Source organism: Hypomesus nipponensis, chromosome 18 (genome assembly GCF_054491055.1).
Source record: "Hypomesus nipponensis isolate SF chromosome 18, ASM5449105v1, whole genome shotgun sequence".
In the NCBI taxonomy this organism is placed as follows: domain Eukaryota; kingdom Metazoa; phylum Chordata; class Actinopteri; order Osmeriformes; family Osmeridae; genus Hypomesus; species Hypomesus nipponensis.
The window spans coordinates 9,881,148-9,894,296 of NC_140378.1; the positions used below are offsets into that span (position 1 = coordinate 9,881,148).

Here is a 13,149-nt window from a genome sequence, read left to right on the forward strand (position 1 = left end):
TGTATGTATTGAAATGATACCTTTATCCTAATTATGAGAAAAAAAATCCCACAAAAAGAGTGCACAACTATAAAACCAAATCGTCCCTTCAACCAACTGCTTCTTTGACATTTTCATTTTGGATTGTCCATGTTCAGATGGCCTGAACCTGATCGTTTTTCATGCTCTGTGAAACAGGCTTCAATGTGTCCAGTCTGTGTGGACTTATGTAGGGAGTAAACCAAGGAAGGAACCAGGCGTTATTGTGTAATAGAGCACTGATGCTGCCTGATGGGTGATCATTGCACAGCCAGTTATTCAGGCTGAGCAGAATGCTGATGAGCAGATGGTGTTTCTACACCCGAGACTGGACACACGTCAGTAGGGAGAAGGCCTGTCAGTCAAGCTCACCAACCAAACTGAACCAACACAGTGCACCTCACTACAACACCCCCCCACACACAACCACCTGCTTGAAGACCAGGGGAGGAAGGAGACGCCACCCTTTCACACTTCAGTGAAGTACACTTTAATTCCAATAGGTGACAACATCAACAAATGAACATGCAAGCCTCTCTATCTCTACATAATGTAATACAAATAATGATTCTTTAGATACAAAATATATAAATATTTAGGACAATATGTACAGAACATTTACATTACTACATCCATAACTTAAATAACGTAATTATTTGACTGTATATACATTTAACAAGTTTCATTCTTAACATTATTTATTCATATTATTAATCTAGAGGTAACCGTCAAAAACAAAGCATGTTGCGGGAAAAAACGAGACCATACCTGACGTTACTGAGCCTGAATGGTCAAGGAGCAGACTGGTCAGAGTCCTTGAGAAAGCATGGAGAGCAGGCTATGTAGAGCACAAGGTTTAACAGACTAGTAGCTATACAAGGTCAGAACACTGGGTCAGCTAACCAATGCTATACCCAGCAGCTCTGGTAGTACACAATAACACCTAGCACGTATTGGCCACAAGCACACCATCATGTGTTGATTTCTGATTAGTCTGGTTAGTCCACAGCATACACACCAGCATGTGTCTGTGGGTAAACGTACCACACACACACACACACAAACACACACACACACACACACACACACACACTTCAGGCCTGAAGTGTGTGCTGAGGCTTTTTGCTAGTGATTATTCCTCATTAATTAGAATGCTTTTTTTCAATGAGCTCCTTTAACTGTAGAACACACACACTGTACACACACTAATAGTTTACCCTTCATTTGCCTAAACCATTCTTAAGCTAAATATTAAGCATTTGACAATAACAATAATGTTCTGTTTGTGCCACCTTAAGTCACCTGACTCCCTCTCTATCATTGTAAACATTCCAGTTGTGTAAACCAGCTCAGCCTATGACAACGTCATACTGTGGAGGTGTACACAAACAATAGCCCCAATGCAAGACCAGTTGTGTAAGCTCACACACATCAAACATGTGCATCTCTTTATCATCCCTCCTCAAACTCTCTCTGTTTCACACATGCTCTCTTTTACTCTCCATTTTACTCACCCTCCCACTCCCTCTTTCTCTACCTACCTCTCCCTGTCCCTTTCACACACTGCTTTGGTCTCTCTCTCCCTCCCTCCCTCCCTCCCTTTCCCTCTCACCCTCCCACTCCCTTTCCCATCTCTCTTCTTGGTTCTAGGAGATGACGCAGTTCTTGCTCTTCCTCCTGTGGCGTGTGTGGAGCTGTCCATGCATCTGGCCGTGGTGATGCTGCCCGTGCAGTGGCCCGTGCAGTGGCCCATGCAGGGGTCCGTGCAGGGGTCCGTGCAGGGCAGGGTGCCCGGCCAGACCAGAAGGGCTGTAGCGGTGGCGCAGCTCCTCGTTGTTAAGGTAACGCAGCTGCACAGGCCTGGGAATGGGCTCACCTAGGAAGTAGCCCTCGTCTTCCTCAGATTCAGAGGATGAAGAGCAGCTGGAACACCAGGGGTCCCCTCCCTCACCATAGCCCTCCCCCCAGTATGGCCCCCCGAGACCCAGGGGCTGGCCGCCGGCTCCACCTGCGTTCTGCAGGGTGAGGTCAGAGGTGGTGCGAGGGCAGGGCCTGTAGGGCTGCTGTCTGTACCCGCCGGGACCCCCCAGACCAAACATCTCCCTGGCCGTGCGGCTGGCGGGGAGGCGATCATAGTCCTCTTGGACACGTCGATGGGGCGGTTCCACCATGTGGCTTGGCCTATCGGCAGCCAGGTGCAGGGCGTTGTCAGAACGAGAGCGGCGGGAGCGCTTGTGGTGGCGCCCGCTGCGATGGTGGCCGTTGCCGGGGTTACCACGGTGGTGCTTGCGACGCCCCGCTGGGGGTTGCTGCTGCGGTTGCTGCTGAGATACGGGATCTGGTGCGTTGACCCGTCGACGGGGGGTTCTCTCACTCAGGGGGGGTAGTCGCAGGTTACCACTGCTGCCCATGAGCCCCACACAACCTTTACCCTCAAAGGCCGGGGGCTGGGGGGAGTCCCAGTACTGGAGGGGGTATCCCACCCGAGGAGCGTCCAGGTTCCCGTAGGGCCGAGAGGAGGACAGGGACTCGGTGCTGCGGAACTGGACAGAGGAGCTGAGTGTGCCCATGTTGCTCTTCTCCGACACGTTCATGCCCGAGTCCTTACTCAGATCCGGCATGGAGAACCTAGACAGGTGCTCCTGACGCTTAGTACCCCCATCCAGAGAGTTACCTGGGGAAACACACACACACACAGGTGATCTTATATTCCTTTGTTCATACAATTTATAGCCTTACTAGTTCTTCTCTATTCTATCAAAGGTGAAAGGGTACTCTACCTGTGGCATTGGACATGGTTAAGGACTCTATGGAGCCGTGGGGGGTCTGCTCCAGAGGGGTGAGGGGCTCGTTGAAGCTCAGGCCATTGATGGGGTTTCTGTTCCTGGTCAGAGGGGGTCGGCTGTCCCTCTGAAAGCCGTGCAGGCTAATGCTTCTCTTATCGGGGAATCCCTGGTTCTGGCTAGACATCTCGTTGAAGCTCATTTGGGTCCGCAGCTTGGTGGGCCTAAATTCATCCTGGCTGTGGTGGATCCAGTTCTCGTTGAAGGAGTGTCCTCTTAGTGCAGCCATTGGGGTCCTCTTGGTGTTGCCCTGCTCTTTAACCCAGGACTCAGGCCTCTTCCCCGGGTTGACCGGGCTCTGGGCTGGGGGGTGGGAGTTGGGGCTGGGGCTGTAGCCCTGCCTGGGATTACACTGCCCCAGGAGCTGCAGGGGTGTGGGAGTGGGAGAGGGGTCACGGGGGGAGCCCTCGTATGCAGGGGGGTAGGGTTCGTCCCGGCTCATCCACACCTGGTTCAGGCTAGGAGTGCGACTCGGGGTGCGACTGGGAGTGCGGCTGGGCGTGCGGCTGGGGGTCTGGCTAGAGGAGAGGCTCAGACGGTCCATCTGGACAGACATGGGGTCCAGTTCAGCAGAGAGGCGGTCCGGCATGGGAGGTGGGGGGTTCTGTCGTACCTCGGCACTCCTACGATCTGGATCAGCGCTGCGACGCTCCTGTTTCCCGATCTTGGTGCTGTGGCGAGACTCGCGGGAGCGGGCGCTCTGGAAGGCTGAGTCAGAGGAGTCGGACTCATCCGGATCCTGATCCATCAATGGGTTGAAGTGATTCGATATTATTACTGTTTATTTACTCTATACATTACAAATCAACATATACCTCTACAGCAAACTGCAGTGTATCGTACCTGCCCAGCGCTGCAGGAACGAGAGCAGAAGATCTGTCCCTGCTTGGGCAGGAAGGGTCGTCCCAGCAGGGAGCGCTTACAGCGCGCACAGCAGAAACACTCTTCTGTGGCGTGCCAATGCTGCCCGTCATACGTCATCTGGCCCTGGTCTATTCCTAGGACAAAAAGAGACCCAAACAGAAGCAGAGAAAGAGAAAGAGAGGGAAAGAAGAAACGTCCTCAGTAACCAGAGGACAGATCTAACTTAAAGGACTGCGATAAAAACATTATGTCTGGTGCAAGATTGTAACACCCTTTTGTAATGAACACAGTCAAGCAGACAGTCTCAGGTGATTTCGCTTACTCACAGCTAATATGTAAAACATGTGCCTCAATATGTTAATGACATTTACTGAAAGAATTGAGATACAACGCCAACAGTGGGACTAATTTCCCTGTAGACAGGGTCTCCGTGATTTCCCACCCCAGCACTATGCATCGGCAGCCTTTACTGTAATAGCAGGAGCGGGGCTTTGACTGGAGCCCCCCTGAGCCAGGGAAAGAAATCATCTCTCCCTGGCTCCATCTGGTCACAACATGGTGTGCTCCGTTTTGAATGGATCCCTGTTCTCTCTATTCATACTGGGTCCTGGAAGGATAATGATCACCCACACCTCCCTGCTCCACTCTGCCCTGTCTCCCCACAGCTGCAGGCCCGCTGCTGAGAGGGAGCCGTGGGGTGAGGGGCGGCACAACTCCACTCACACTACATCTACAGGTCATTGTTTCATATCCAGATGTTGACTATGTTGGTGATGTGGTTGGGATGCGTGCCATTCAGTGAATAGATATGTGCTGGAAGAGTGTCGAGAGAAAGGCACACTACACTGGTCGTGTACCTATGTGTTCTCCACAGGCGTCGCAGTACTCTGCATAGAGGGATTCAAAGCAGTTGCAGCAGTGAGGTCGTCCGTCCTTCATGATGTAGCGCTGGCCGCCCAGAGTGGTCTCGCACTCGAAGCAGCAGAAGTGCTTCATGTGCCAGTGTCGGCCCTCTGCCTCAGTGCACTCATCAGCAAAGATGATCTGTAACACAGAAAGACCTCTTATCAGTAACAATGACACAGAAATGCCTCACTATCACCAGAAAAAGATGATCTCCAACACTAAGACACAAAGTACTGTTAAACCTTGATTGTTATAAATATGACTGAGGCTCTCTCTAGTTTCCACCCCCTTCCCACCCTCCCCCCCCCCCCGTCCCCGAGGACCCAAAGCCCGGAGGCCCTCACCTCATCACAGGCACAGCAGCGGGGCTTCAGCCTCTCAGCGTGGTGTCTGCCACAGTAGATTTTCCCATCCTGGTAGAAGTAGATGAGGTCCACAAGTAGCTCCTCACACATGCTGCAGACGAAGCAGTGAGGGTGCCAGCACTGGCCGTGTCCCGACCGAGAAGCAAACACCACAATGTCTCCCCCGTTCACCTGCCCCCCACACTGAGGCGGAGTAAAGAGGGGTGGAAAGAGAGAGGGAGAGAGAGAGAGAAATGGAAGAGCAGAGGAAAAGGGTGGGCGGGAGATCAGTGACATGAAATGAATAATCCAGTCTTTTTAAATGTAAAGTGCACAATCTCATCACTGAGGGCTGCTATTTCAAACCCTCCGATATGACATCAAAAGGCAGGCTCAAGGAGGGGAAACATGCATGTCATTAAAACAAGCATTGAGTCTGATTCCACATGATGCAGTGGTGGCACAGAGTAAATGTCAGTGTCAGGTGCAGGGTAGTTTGAAGACAGTGACATCCAGAGACAGACAGTAACCCATACCTGTTCACACACAGCCCCACTGATTGTGAGCGGGAAGGGTCGGACGTTGCCTCTGCCCAGGTTGTCTCTCTTGCGTTGGTTGCTGAACAGTTTGAGTTCTCTCTTCTCCTCCTCATCCAGGGTGTTACAGTAGCGCACCTGGGAAGCACAACCACACAGCAGCTCAGACTCAGGGGGAGGATGGATCATTTTTGGTTGTAGAGTGCTGGTTGTCTTTAAGGTCAAGGTCAAAAGGTATGTGAAATTATTTACAGGATGTCTGGAAACTCAGTGGGGTTTGATTATTTTGTTCCTTTGTGCCAGGCTAGATCAATCAACAACAGATATTTGATAGAAATGATTTCAAATATATATTTTTAACCTATATCTGCTGTTTTTGTAAATGAATGTTCCTTGGTATTTCTTTTAGGGGTGTGGAGAGTCTTCCTGTACCTCGTTGTCATGTGGGGGGAGCTGGTGAAGCAGCTGTTTAATGCGATGTTTCTCTCCTGGACTGTTCACATAGGGCACCTTATCCTCAGGAAGGGAACTGTAGTACTGATGCACCTGACACACAGACACACGGGACAGCCAAGTGACATTAAAGTATTTCAATCACGGTATTTCTACACAGTACCCAGTCATGTACAAAATTATTGTTTTAGATTGCAATTCAAATTTAATGTGTAACATTATTGATAGGATAACTCCCAGGCATGTTAAAGGTTATTTTGGAAGTAACTTCACCATTGTAATCTACAATTTAATAGCTTCTTCCCATTAAGAGTAATTCTGCCTTTTAAAAAGCACTCATAACAGCTTTAATATCCTAACAATAATGATCACTCAACATATAGCTAAGCTTTATAATGAGGTATTAACATTCACTGATGAGATATTAGTGTTTTATATATTTACAGTCATATGGTATCAGGTTAGAGGAGGACCATGTCCACTGGGGAGCTGTAATGGTTAGATCCTCCTAGGTAAACCTGAAAGCTGTTACTAATCAATTTTCTCTGGTCAATTATGGAGTTGTGTTATTGTTCTGTCCTCCATAAACCTCGCCCTTGAAGACAGCATCTGGGACTAAAAGCATCAGGAAAATAGAATCTAGAGGCATTGCAGCAGAGGCAGCACTGGAGAACAATGAGCAGTCTCGGTACATAATACTAAAATTTGTATGCCATTGAACCATTCCCCTTTCTGTGTCCAATCTTAAAAAAATATTCAAATAAACTTCCATTGTACTTGATGACGGTACTGGTGGAAAGCTTCTTTTAATAGTAGCCAATTATTTTATCACTCAATAAATAGATCCCTGTCAATGGAGTAAACTCCTTCCACAGAATAAATGTTCGAAGTCCTTGATTAAATAACAATTCAGTTTGAGCGAAAGTGAACAAACTTCTAACCTAGTCTCAAAAGACAGGCAGTCTCAATTGCCTTCATCTCCGGTTGGTAGAGGGTGAGTCGCTGCATCTCACAGCATCCTGTCAAGATGGCTGCCTCGAGTAAATAACTATCATCATGGCCTGCCTGTCATCTATTAACAGAGCCCCAGGAGGGCCACTGCATTACAGCCACTGTAGAGCTGCACTCAGAAGGCAGACCTTTTAACTCCAACCCCATGGAAACAGAGCACAAAAACATCACAGCCCTATTATCTGGACAGAGCTCTTCTATAAAGAAATAACTGATCACGTTTACATCATTTTCTCTGACAGGTTTAACAGTCCTTTATTGCTTTGGTAGACGTGAGGGTAGAATTGTCAGAACAGAGTGTTGGAGCCTGGTTCTGGTACCAGGCCTGCTGTATGGCTGACAGCACAGAGGCCCCCATCTGCTGTGCTCCAGTGAGAATTAAGATGTGTGACATTTCCAATGGTCAGTGATTCCTTTAGTCTACAGCAAACAAACTGTACTCAAAAAATCGAATGTAAAGATTTTTTTTACTAGATTTTTTTCTCCAGAAAAAGCCTGCATAATTACAAACAGCATGCAGGTATGCCACTCAGACAATAAACCAATTATCCACCACCTCGTGGTCTATTCATGGTTGTCTTTTCATTAGGCTGTGACCCTCTGAGCTCACACTGTTTCATCTCCAACAATGACAGTTGACTAATTTCTTCACAATTACTCTTCCATGAAATGTTTGACAGTTAATTTTCTATGCTTCGTTTGTTCATCTGACCCCCACCCCCGACTCTTTCTCTGACGACATTTGGCACTTAAGCACCATAAAGGGTATTTTAAAGACAGTTATCTGTCTTTTACACCAATCAGTGAGTCCCATGCTCAGATCATTTCGGATATGACACACACACACACAGCTGCAAATAATTAAATAGTCCTGACCGATACAGTTGTATTAGTTCCAGTGTGGGGCAGTGTGAAGCCTTGCTGGGCTGTCTGGGTGTGTCCTCACCTGCTCTGGGCTGAGTCCGGGAGGCGCCCAGGCGTACTCCTCCAGGGCACAGCCGGAGTCATCGTCAGAGGTGGAGTTCCTCTGGAAGTCGTACATCAGCTTGGTGACGTTCTTCTCCATCTCCAGAGGCATGGTCGTCACAACATGCTCTTCTCGCTGACACTTACAGTGGACACAGATCTTCCTGCAAATGACGAGGAGAGAAAGAGAGAGATAGAAGGGAGGGGGAGTTTCTTATCAGCATTCCAGACTGCAGCTGCATACTGCAGAATCAATTTTCCCAGTGGTATATACCAGGGCTATGGGAAGTGAAATCACCAAATATTACACATAAACACTTCATTAGAGGCAATTATGCCTGCACAGTATACAGCTAGTGAGGACACACACACACACCTGGCACACCATGTACTAAACAGTCATTCAAGGTTTTGCCAACATGAATCTCAGAACTACCATCTATATTACCCTCTATATTACAAATGAAGAACATATCAATGTATATGTACATGCTATTTACAAGTCAATCATGGTTATGGCTTGAGAAAAGTGTCAACAGTATAGAATAGAATGAGCTTGTTAGATAATTTGTATCAATCATAATCATCAGCGCAGAGGCAACGGGTGGAAAGGGAGAGAGGATGTGGCTGGAGAGAGAAACAGCTGCACACATTACTAATGCATGAATGATTAACTGGATAAGGTATTGCTGCCATCAACAGAAATATAGAATTGAAAGGAAATTCATTTAGGGAACAATTGGCACATTTGGTGGAATGTATGAAAATGTGTTCTTAGTGGGCCTGTCACCCAACTTCACAAACAAACATCCCCATATGTAGCTCATGATCATATTAAGAAAAACTGTGCTTTTGGTCCTGGAGTGATCATCATGTGACTGTGACAGAATCAGTCCCACATGATGGACCTGAGGAAGACAGGACCTATACAGCAACAACAACATTCCTCTAGCAGAGAGCCCTATTACCATCTTCTTGGTTCTGTCTAGAAGGATCCACAGCTATACTAAGCTCTCAGAGTTTAAAAGTTTTGAAACATGTCAATGTATGTTTTTGTAAATTTGTGTACAAAGGTGACATACCAAAAGAGAACTCAACCACATGAACTGACAGTTAGTGAGTCAGCCAGCAGCAAGTACAGCAGAGTGTTTGACACTTCATACCTAAGATGTCCGCTGAAAATAAAATAGTGTGAGTGCATGTGTGTGTGTGTGTGTGTGTGTGTGGTGGGGTGGGTGGGGGAGGGGTTACTGTTATGTCATCACCCATGTATGGAGGCTGAGTGGAGAGCAGCCCCCCAGGGAGACCTGGAGAGAGTGTGTGTTTGACGTAAAACACCCTTATTCTTACTGAGTGGCTGCTTTGTCTTTGCACTCAATCCTCTGATCTGCCCCAGCAACACGAGCAGTCAAAGTTGGTGTTTTTGTCTGATCTAGTGTGTGTACACTGTTGTCTGCCAAGAGACGTTGGGCTATCCATCGCTCATCACTCAATCACATCCATGAAAGGTAACTATCACTCGCAGAGCCCCATTAGGTCTGTCTGTATGTCCGTCTAGTTGATTTGATTTGATCTGATCAGTTAGACAGCCGTAAAGATTGAAGGGCTGTGGCAAGAAGTGATTAGTGGTTTTGTAACTCATTAGCCTGATTTGATTAGCATATGATATCTTTACTGAGCTGCAGTCCATTGCAAAGCTTGTTAAGGTATGGGAAGATACACAGACAACTAGAATAGGAAGAGAAAGAGAGAGAGAGAGAGAGAGAGAAAGAAAAGAGAGAGAAAAGATGGATAAAACATGGTGATGGATGAGAGAGAGAGAGAAAATGAGAGACGGCTGTAGACGCAGTGCTAAGAGAAATGATTTTTCTTTTTCACGTGTCATACTTTCCCCCTTTCCCTCCTCCCTTCATCCTTGTGTGGATCTGACAGGCTCTGTGTGGGTGTGCATGAGAGAGCGATAGAGAGGGAGCGGGAGGGAGGGAGTGATAGAGAGAGAGAGAGAGAGAGAGAGATAGAGAGGGAGCGGGAGGGAGGGAGTGATAGAGAGAAAGAAAGCTCTTATTTATGTAAAAGCTTACATGAGAGGAGGTGCTGGGCTTACGAAGGGAGCCTGACCAAGGTTGCATTAACTCCTCACTGTCGGAACCTTGCCAGTCAGAGCACTGTGCTCATCATGTGACCGACGGATTACCAACATCATCTTGCCTTTTACTTCTAGTATCATCATGATTCATCTTCTATATGAAGGTTCCAACGAAGCGCTTGTGTACAACATCTTTCATCTCAAAGCATCAAAAAGCTGGTGTGAAACATCAGATGTGGATAAACCCACACAGTCCAAACATTGACTGGTGACATCAGCTTGTTGACTCAATCCTCAATGCTGGTCAGAATGTGCATAACTTAAGTGTAATCATGACCTGTCCTGTACTTGTTGAGGACATAAGTCTGAAATTGCCTGTCTCATGAAGTGGCATCATTCCTTTCTCTCACTCTTTCCTCGCCTCCACTCTGCGTCAGTCAGCAAGTAGCTAGGAGTGTAGAGCGAGAGGACAAAGCATCATAATTGTTCTTCACAAGCACTCTGATATAAGCACATGCAAGGATATTATAGCATAGAGCAAGCCTTGTAAAAACGTCCAGTTATCTACGCATACATACAGGCATCGTAAGATATAAAGGTTCCTTCGTTCATTCCAAGAGGCTCATTAGGAGATATCACCATCCCTCAGGCTGTCTCCTGCCAGTCTTCACAGCTGGACAGAGAGCACAGTGACTTTGATGTCCAGAATGGACAGATCTATAGGGCTAATAAAGCTACCTGCCGCCTTGATGAAACAGACAGCCTCTCTTCTCGCCGTCTCTCTTTATTTCTTGTCTAATTTCTAATGACTGAATGTTACAGTGGCAGAGGGACTTTGTGTGTTCAGTTCATCTAATGAAATATTAAAACCAGAATATTCAATGTGTGAATTCGATATTTTCAACAGCTGTGGGTGTCTCTGTATATGTATAGTGCTTCTCTTGTTAAACAAGGGACTGATTTTGTTTCCCCCTCTAGGCACGCAGTGTCCTTCCTTTGCTATACTGTAAAACATCAAACACTTTCATAATGTGCCCTGTGGGCACTCCGAGAGAAGTGTAACACAAATGCATAAATTACTGATTAGCTTAAAGGTCAACTAAAGCTAAATTGAAAATCCGGAAGTACTGAGACTGTATGGGAATAATCAAATATATTCTAAAGGAGGCCTCTACTAATTGCAGTCAGTAGTGACGTAAGTGCATGGTTGCTGATACTAGTTCTGGATTAGAACTTTGTTGATATTCATACGAGATAAGGCTGATGTAGAATAACCTATCCAAATAGAGAGTGCCTGTTCTCTTGTGAACTTGTGTGCACATGTGCAGAGTTGTCCTCCCCTTCACAGGACTCTGTGGTTCTAACTAGCTAACACAGAGCCAGACAACTGTCAATGTGATGGGACAACAGAAGGAAGCTAGCTGACACCAGCCCACTCACCCCTATGAGTTTCCTGAAGTTAAAGGGCATCCAAATCACACAGGCTTCAGGAGTTAGTGGACTCTCTAAACAAGTAACATATTTTTGCTACTTGATTGGGCAGACAGCTTTTATCGAACCTGCCAATGATAATACTATTTATGTAACTGCTGGAACAGAAGGTGTGTGTCATAACCTGAGGCTCACACTACTAGATGCAAAAGTGACTTAGGGTTAACCCAGTTGTGAAGGACAAAGCTCACAAAGGCAGAAACCCAATTACACAATTACTGGTCTTTAAGGAACAAACCACTAAACTCCTGTTGGGATTTGGTAGAATGTCATCATATCTCTACTCCTCTGTACTACAATAAGCAGAATAAAGCTCATGACATTTTCATAGTGTGAATCAGGAGCAGGACACCCCAAAGCAGGAGGGGGGGTTCTAACCTGCTACTCCACACATGGTGTTGGTGTTGAAGGCCCCCCTGCATTTATACCAGCACAAATGTCAACGGCTGGCGTTGCACCCCCCCCCCCCCTGAACTCACAGCCAGCCCTGATTAATAATGAAGAGCAATAGGAAGGGGGGAGGGAAAGAGGGAGAGAGAAAAGGAGTAACGTCAGACCCCCCGCCACACACACACTGCAAACCAAACAGCCACCCCAACTCCTGTGGTATGCAAGTGGCGCATGTCGTCATGGTGTCGGGTTGGATGAGTAGCCACGGTAACCCTTGTCCAAGTCTCCATAGCTTGTCGTTGTGAGTAATGAGAGAGAAAACTCAATTACAGGATGGCAGCGGTGGCGGGAGTCAACAGGAAATTTGTCATTTGTTTATTTAAGTGTGGAGACATGCAGATGCAATGGCTGATCAAGTAATGAGAAAGACAGCGAGAGAGGGAGAAAAAGAGAGAGACAGAAAGGAAAAGAGAGAGATGTGATGTGATAAAATATGAAAGGAATTGTTTGTTGATGAGGGAAGTGAAGTTTTGAATATATTTTTTGTGGAACAATTTAGGGATGTGATCAAGTTGAATCAATTAGTCCAGGTTTCAGCCTCTCTGTTTCTGCCCCCCTTCTCTCCCCGCCCTCAGATCTCCTCCTCCTAAGTTAAGATACATGCTACATTGCTGAAGGTCCTTGGGGACAGATGTATGTTTGTGTGTGTGATGTGGCCACTGTGGGCCCTCTGAAGCCTGTTGTAGAGATTACATTCAAGGACAGGAAGACTGGATGTGCATGAGTTAAAACACAGCTACTGCACTACAGTATGTTGCTGTTCCACTCCTGCAGAGTCGGCCAGCCAACAGCTCTGATAAGATTTCACTCCTCAGAATATACACATTCCGCAGAATATACAGGACCTACAAGTGGGTTTTGAAAGTGTATTTAGAACTTAATTCTGTTGGAAGCAATTATCAATGATGAAGCTAGGTGATTTGGACGAGGTGATCCTGAATATGGACTGTGTGAAAGAAAGTATTTACCACATAACAGTTTATATACAGCACCAATCAGATCATAATCCAATCAAAGGGATTAAATACTTAAACAGCTTATAAGGATCAGCCTTAACGAGACATTAATTGAAAGCACATGACCCTATTGGAATGAAAGCTACATGACTGAAGTGCCTGGGAACTAGAAGTAGCAATATGTGAAGAGTAAAAACCAGGAGGATTCTATCAAATTGCCTGCAT

At 46.7% G+C, this 13,149-nt stretch overlaps 1 protein-coding gene across 1 annotated transcript; it reads right to left on the reverse strand.

Annotated features, from left to right (window-relative positions):
- Positions 1–1,662: 1,662 nt before the first annotated feature.
- LOC146252010 (prickle-like protein 2) lies at positions 1,663–8,098 on the reverse strand. Its single transcript, XM_084680083.1, has 8 exons — positions 7,922–8,098; positions 5,944–6,057; positions 5,512–5,649; positions 4,976–5,179; positions 4,583–4,769; positions 3,705–3,859; positions 2,799–3,600; positions 1,663–2,692 (listed from the first exon to the last, which is right to left on the reverse strand). The coding sequence occupies exons 1-8, from the start codon at positions 8,051–8,053 to the stop codon at positions 1,665–1,667; spliced, it is 2,760 nt and encodes a 919-aa protein (XP_084536209.1). The 5' UTR covers positions 8,054–8,098; the 3' UTR covers positions 1,663–1,664.
- Between the last annotated feature and the right edge of the window lie 5,051 nt (positions 8,099–13,149).

Bases quoted from the DNA above. Each gene is read 5' to 3' on its own strand.
- LOC146252010 (XM_084680083.1), bottom strand. From the start codon at position 8,053: ATGCCTCTGGAGATGGAGAAGAACGTCACCAAGCTGATGTACGACTTC. The intron at 5,650-5,943 runs GTACAGGAAGAC...TGTGCTTCCCAG, and splicing joins TCCCCCCACATGACAACGAG to GTGCGCTACTGTAACACCCT. The intron at 3,860-4,582 runs GTACACGACCAG...TTTTTGTCCTAG, and splicing joins CGCCTGTGGAGAACACATAG to GAATAGACCAGGGCCAGATG.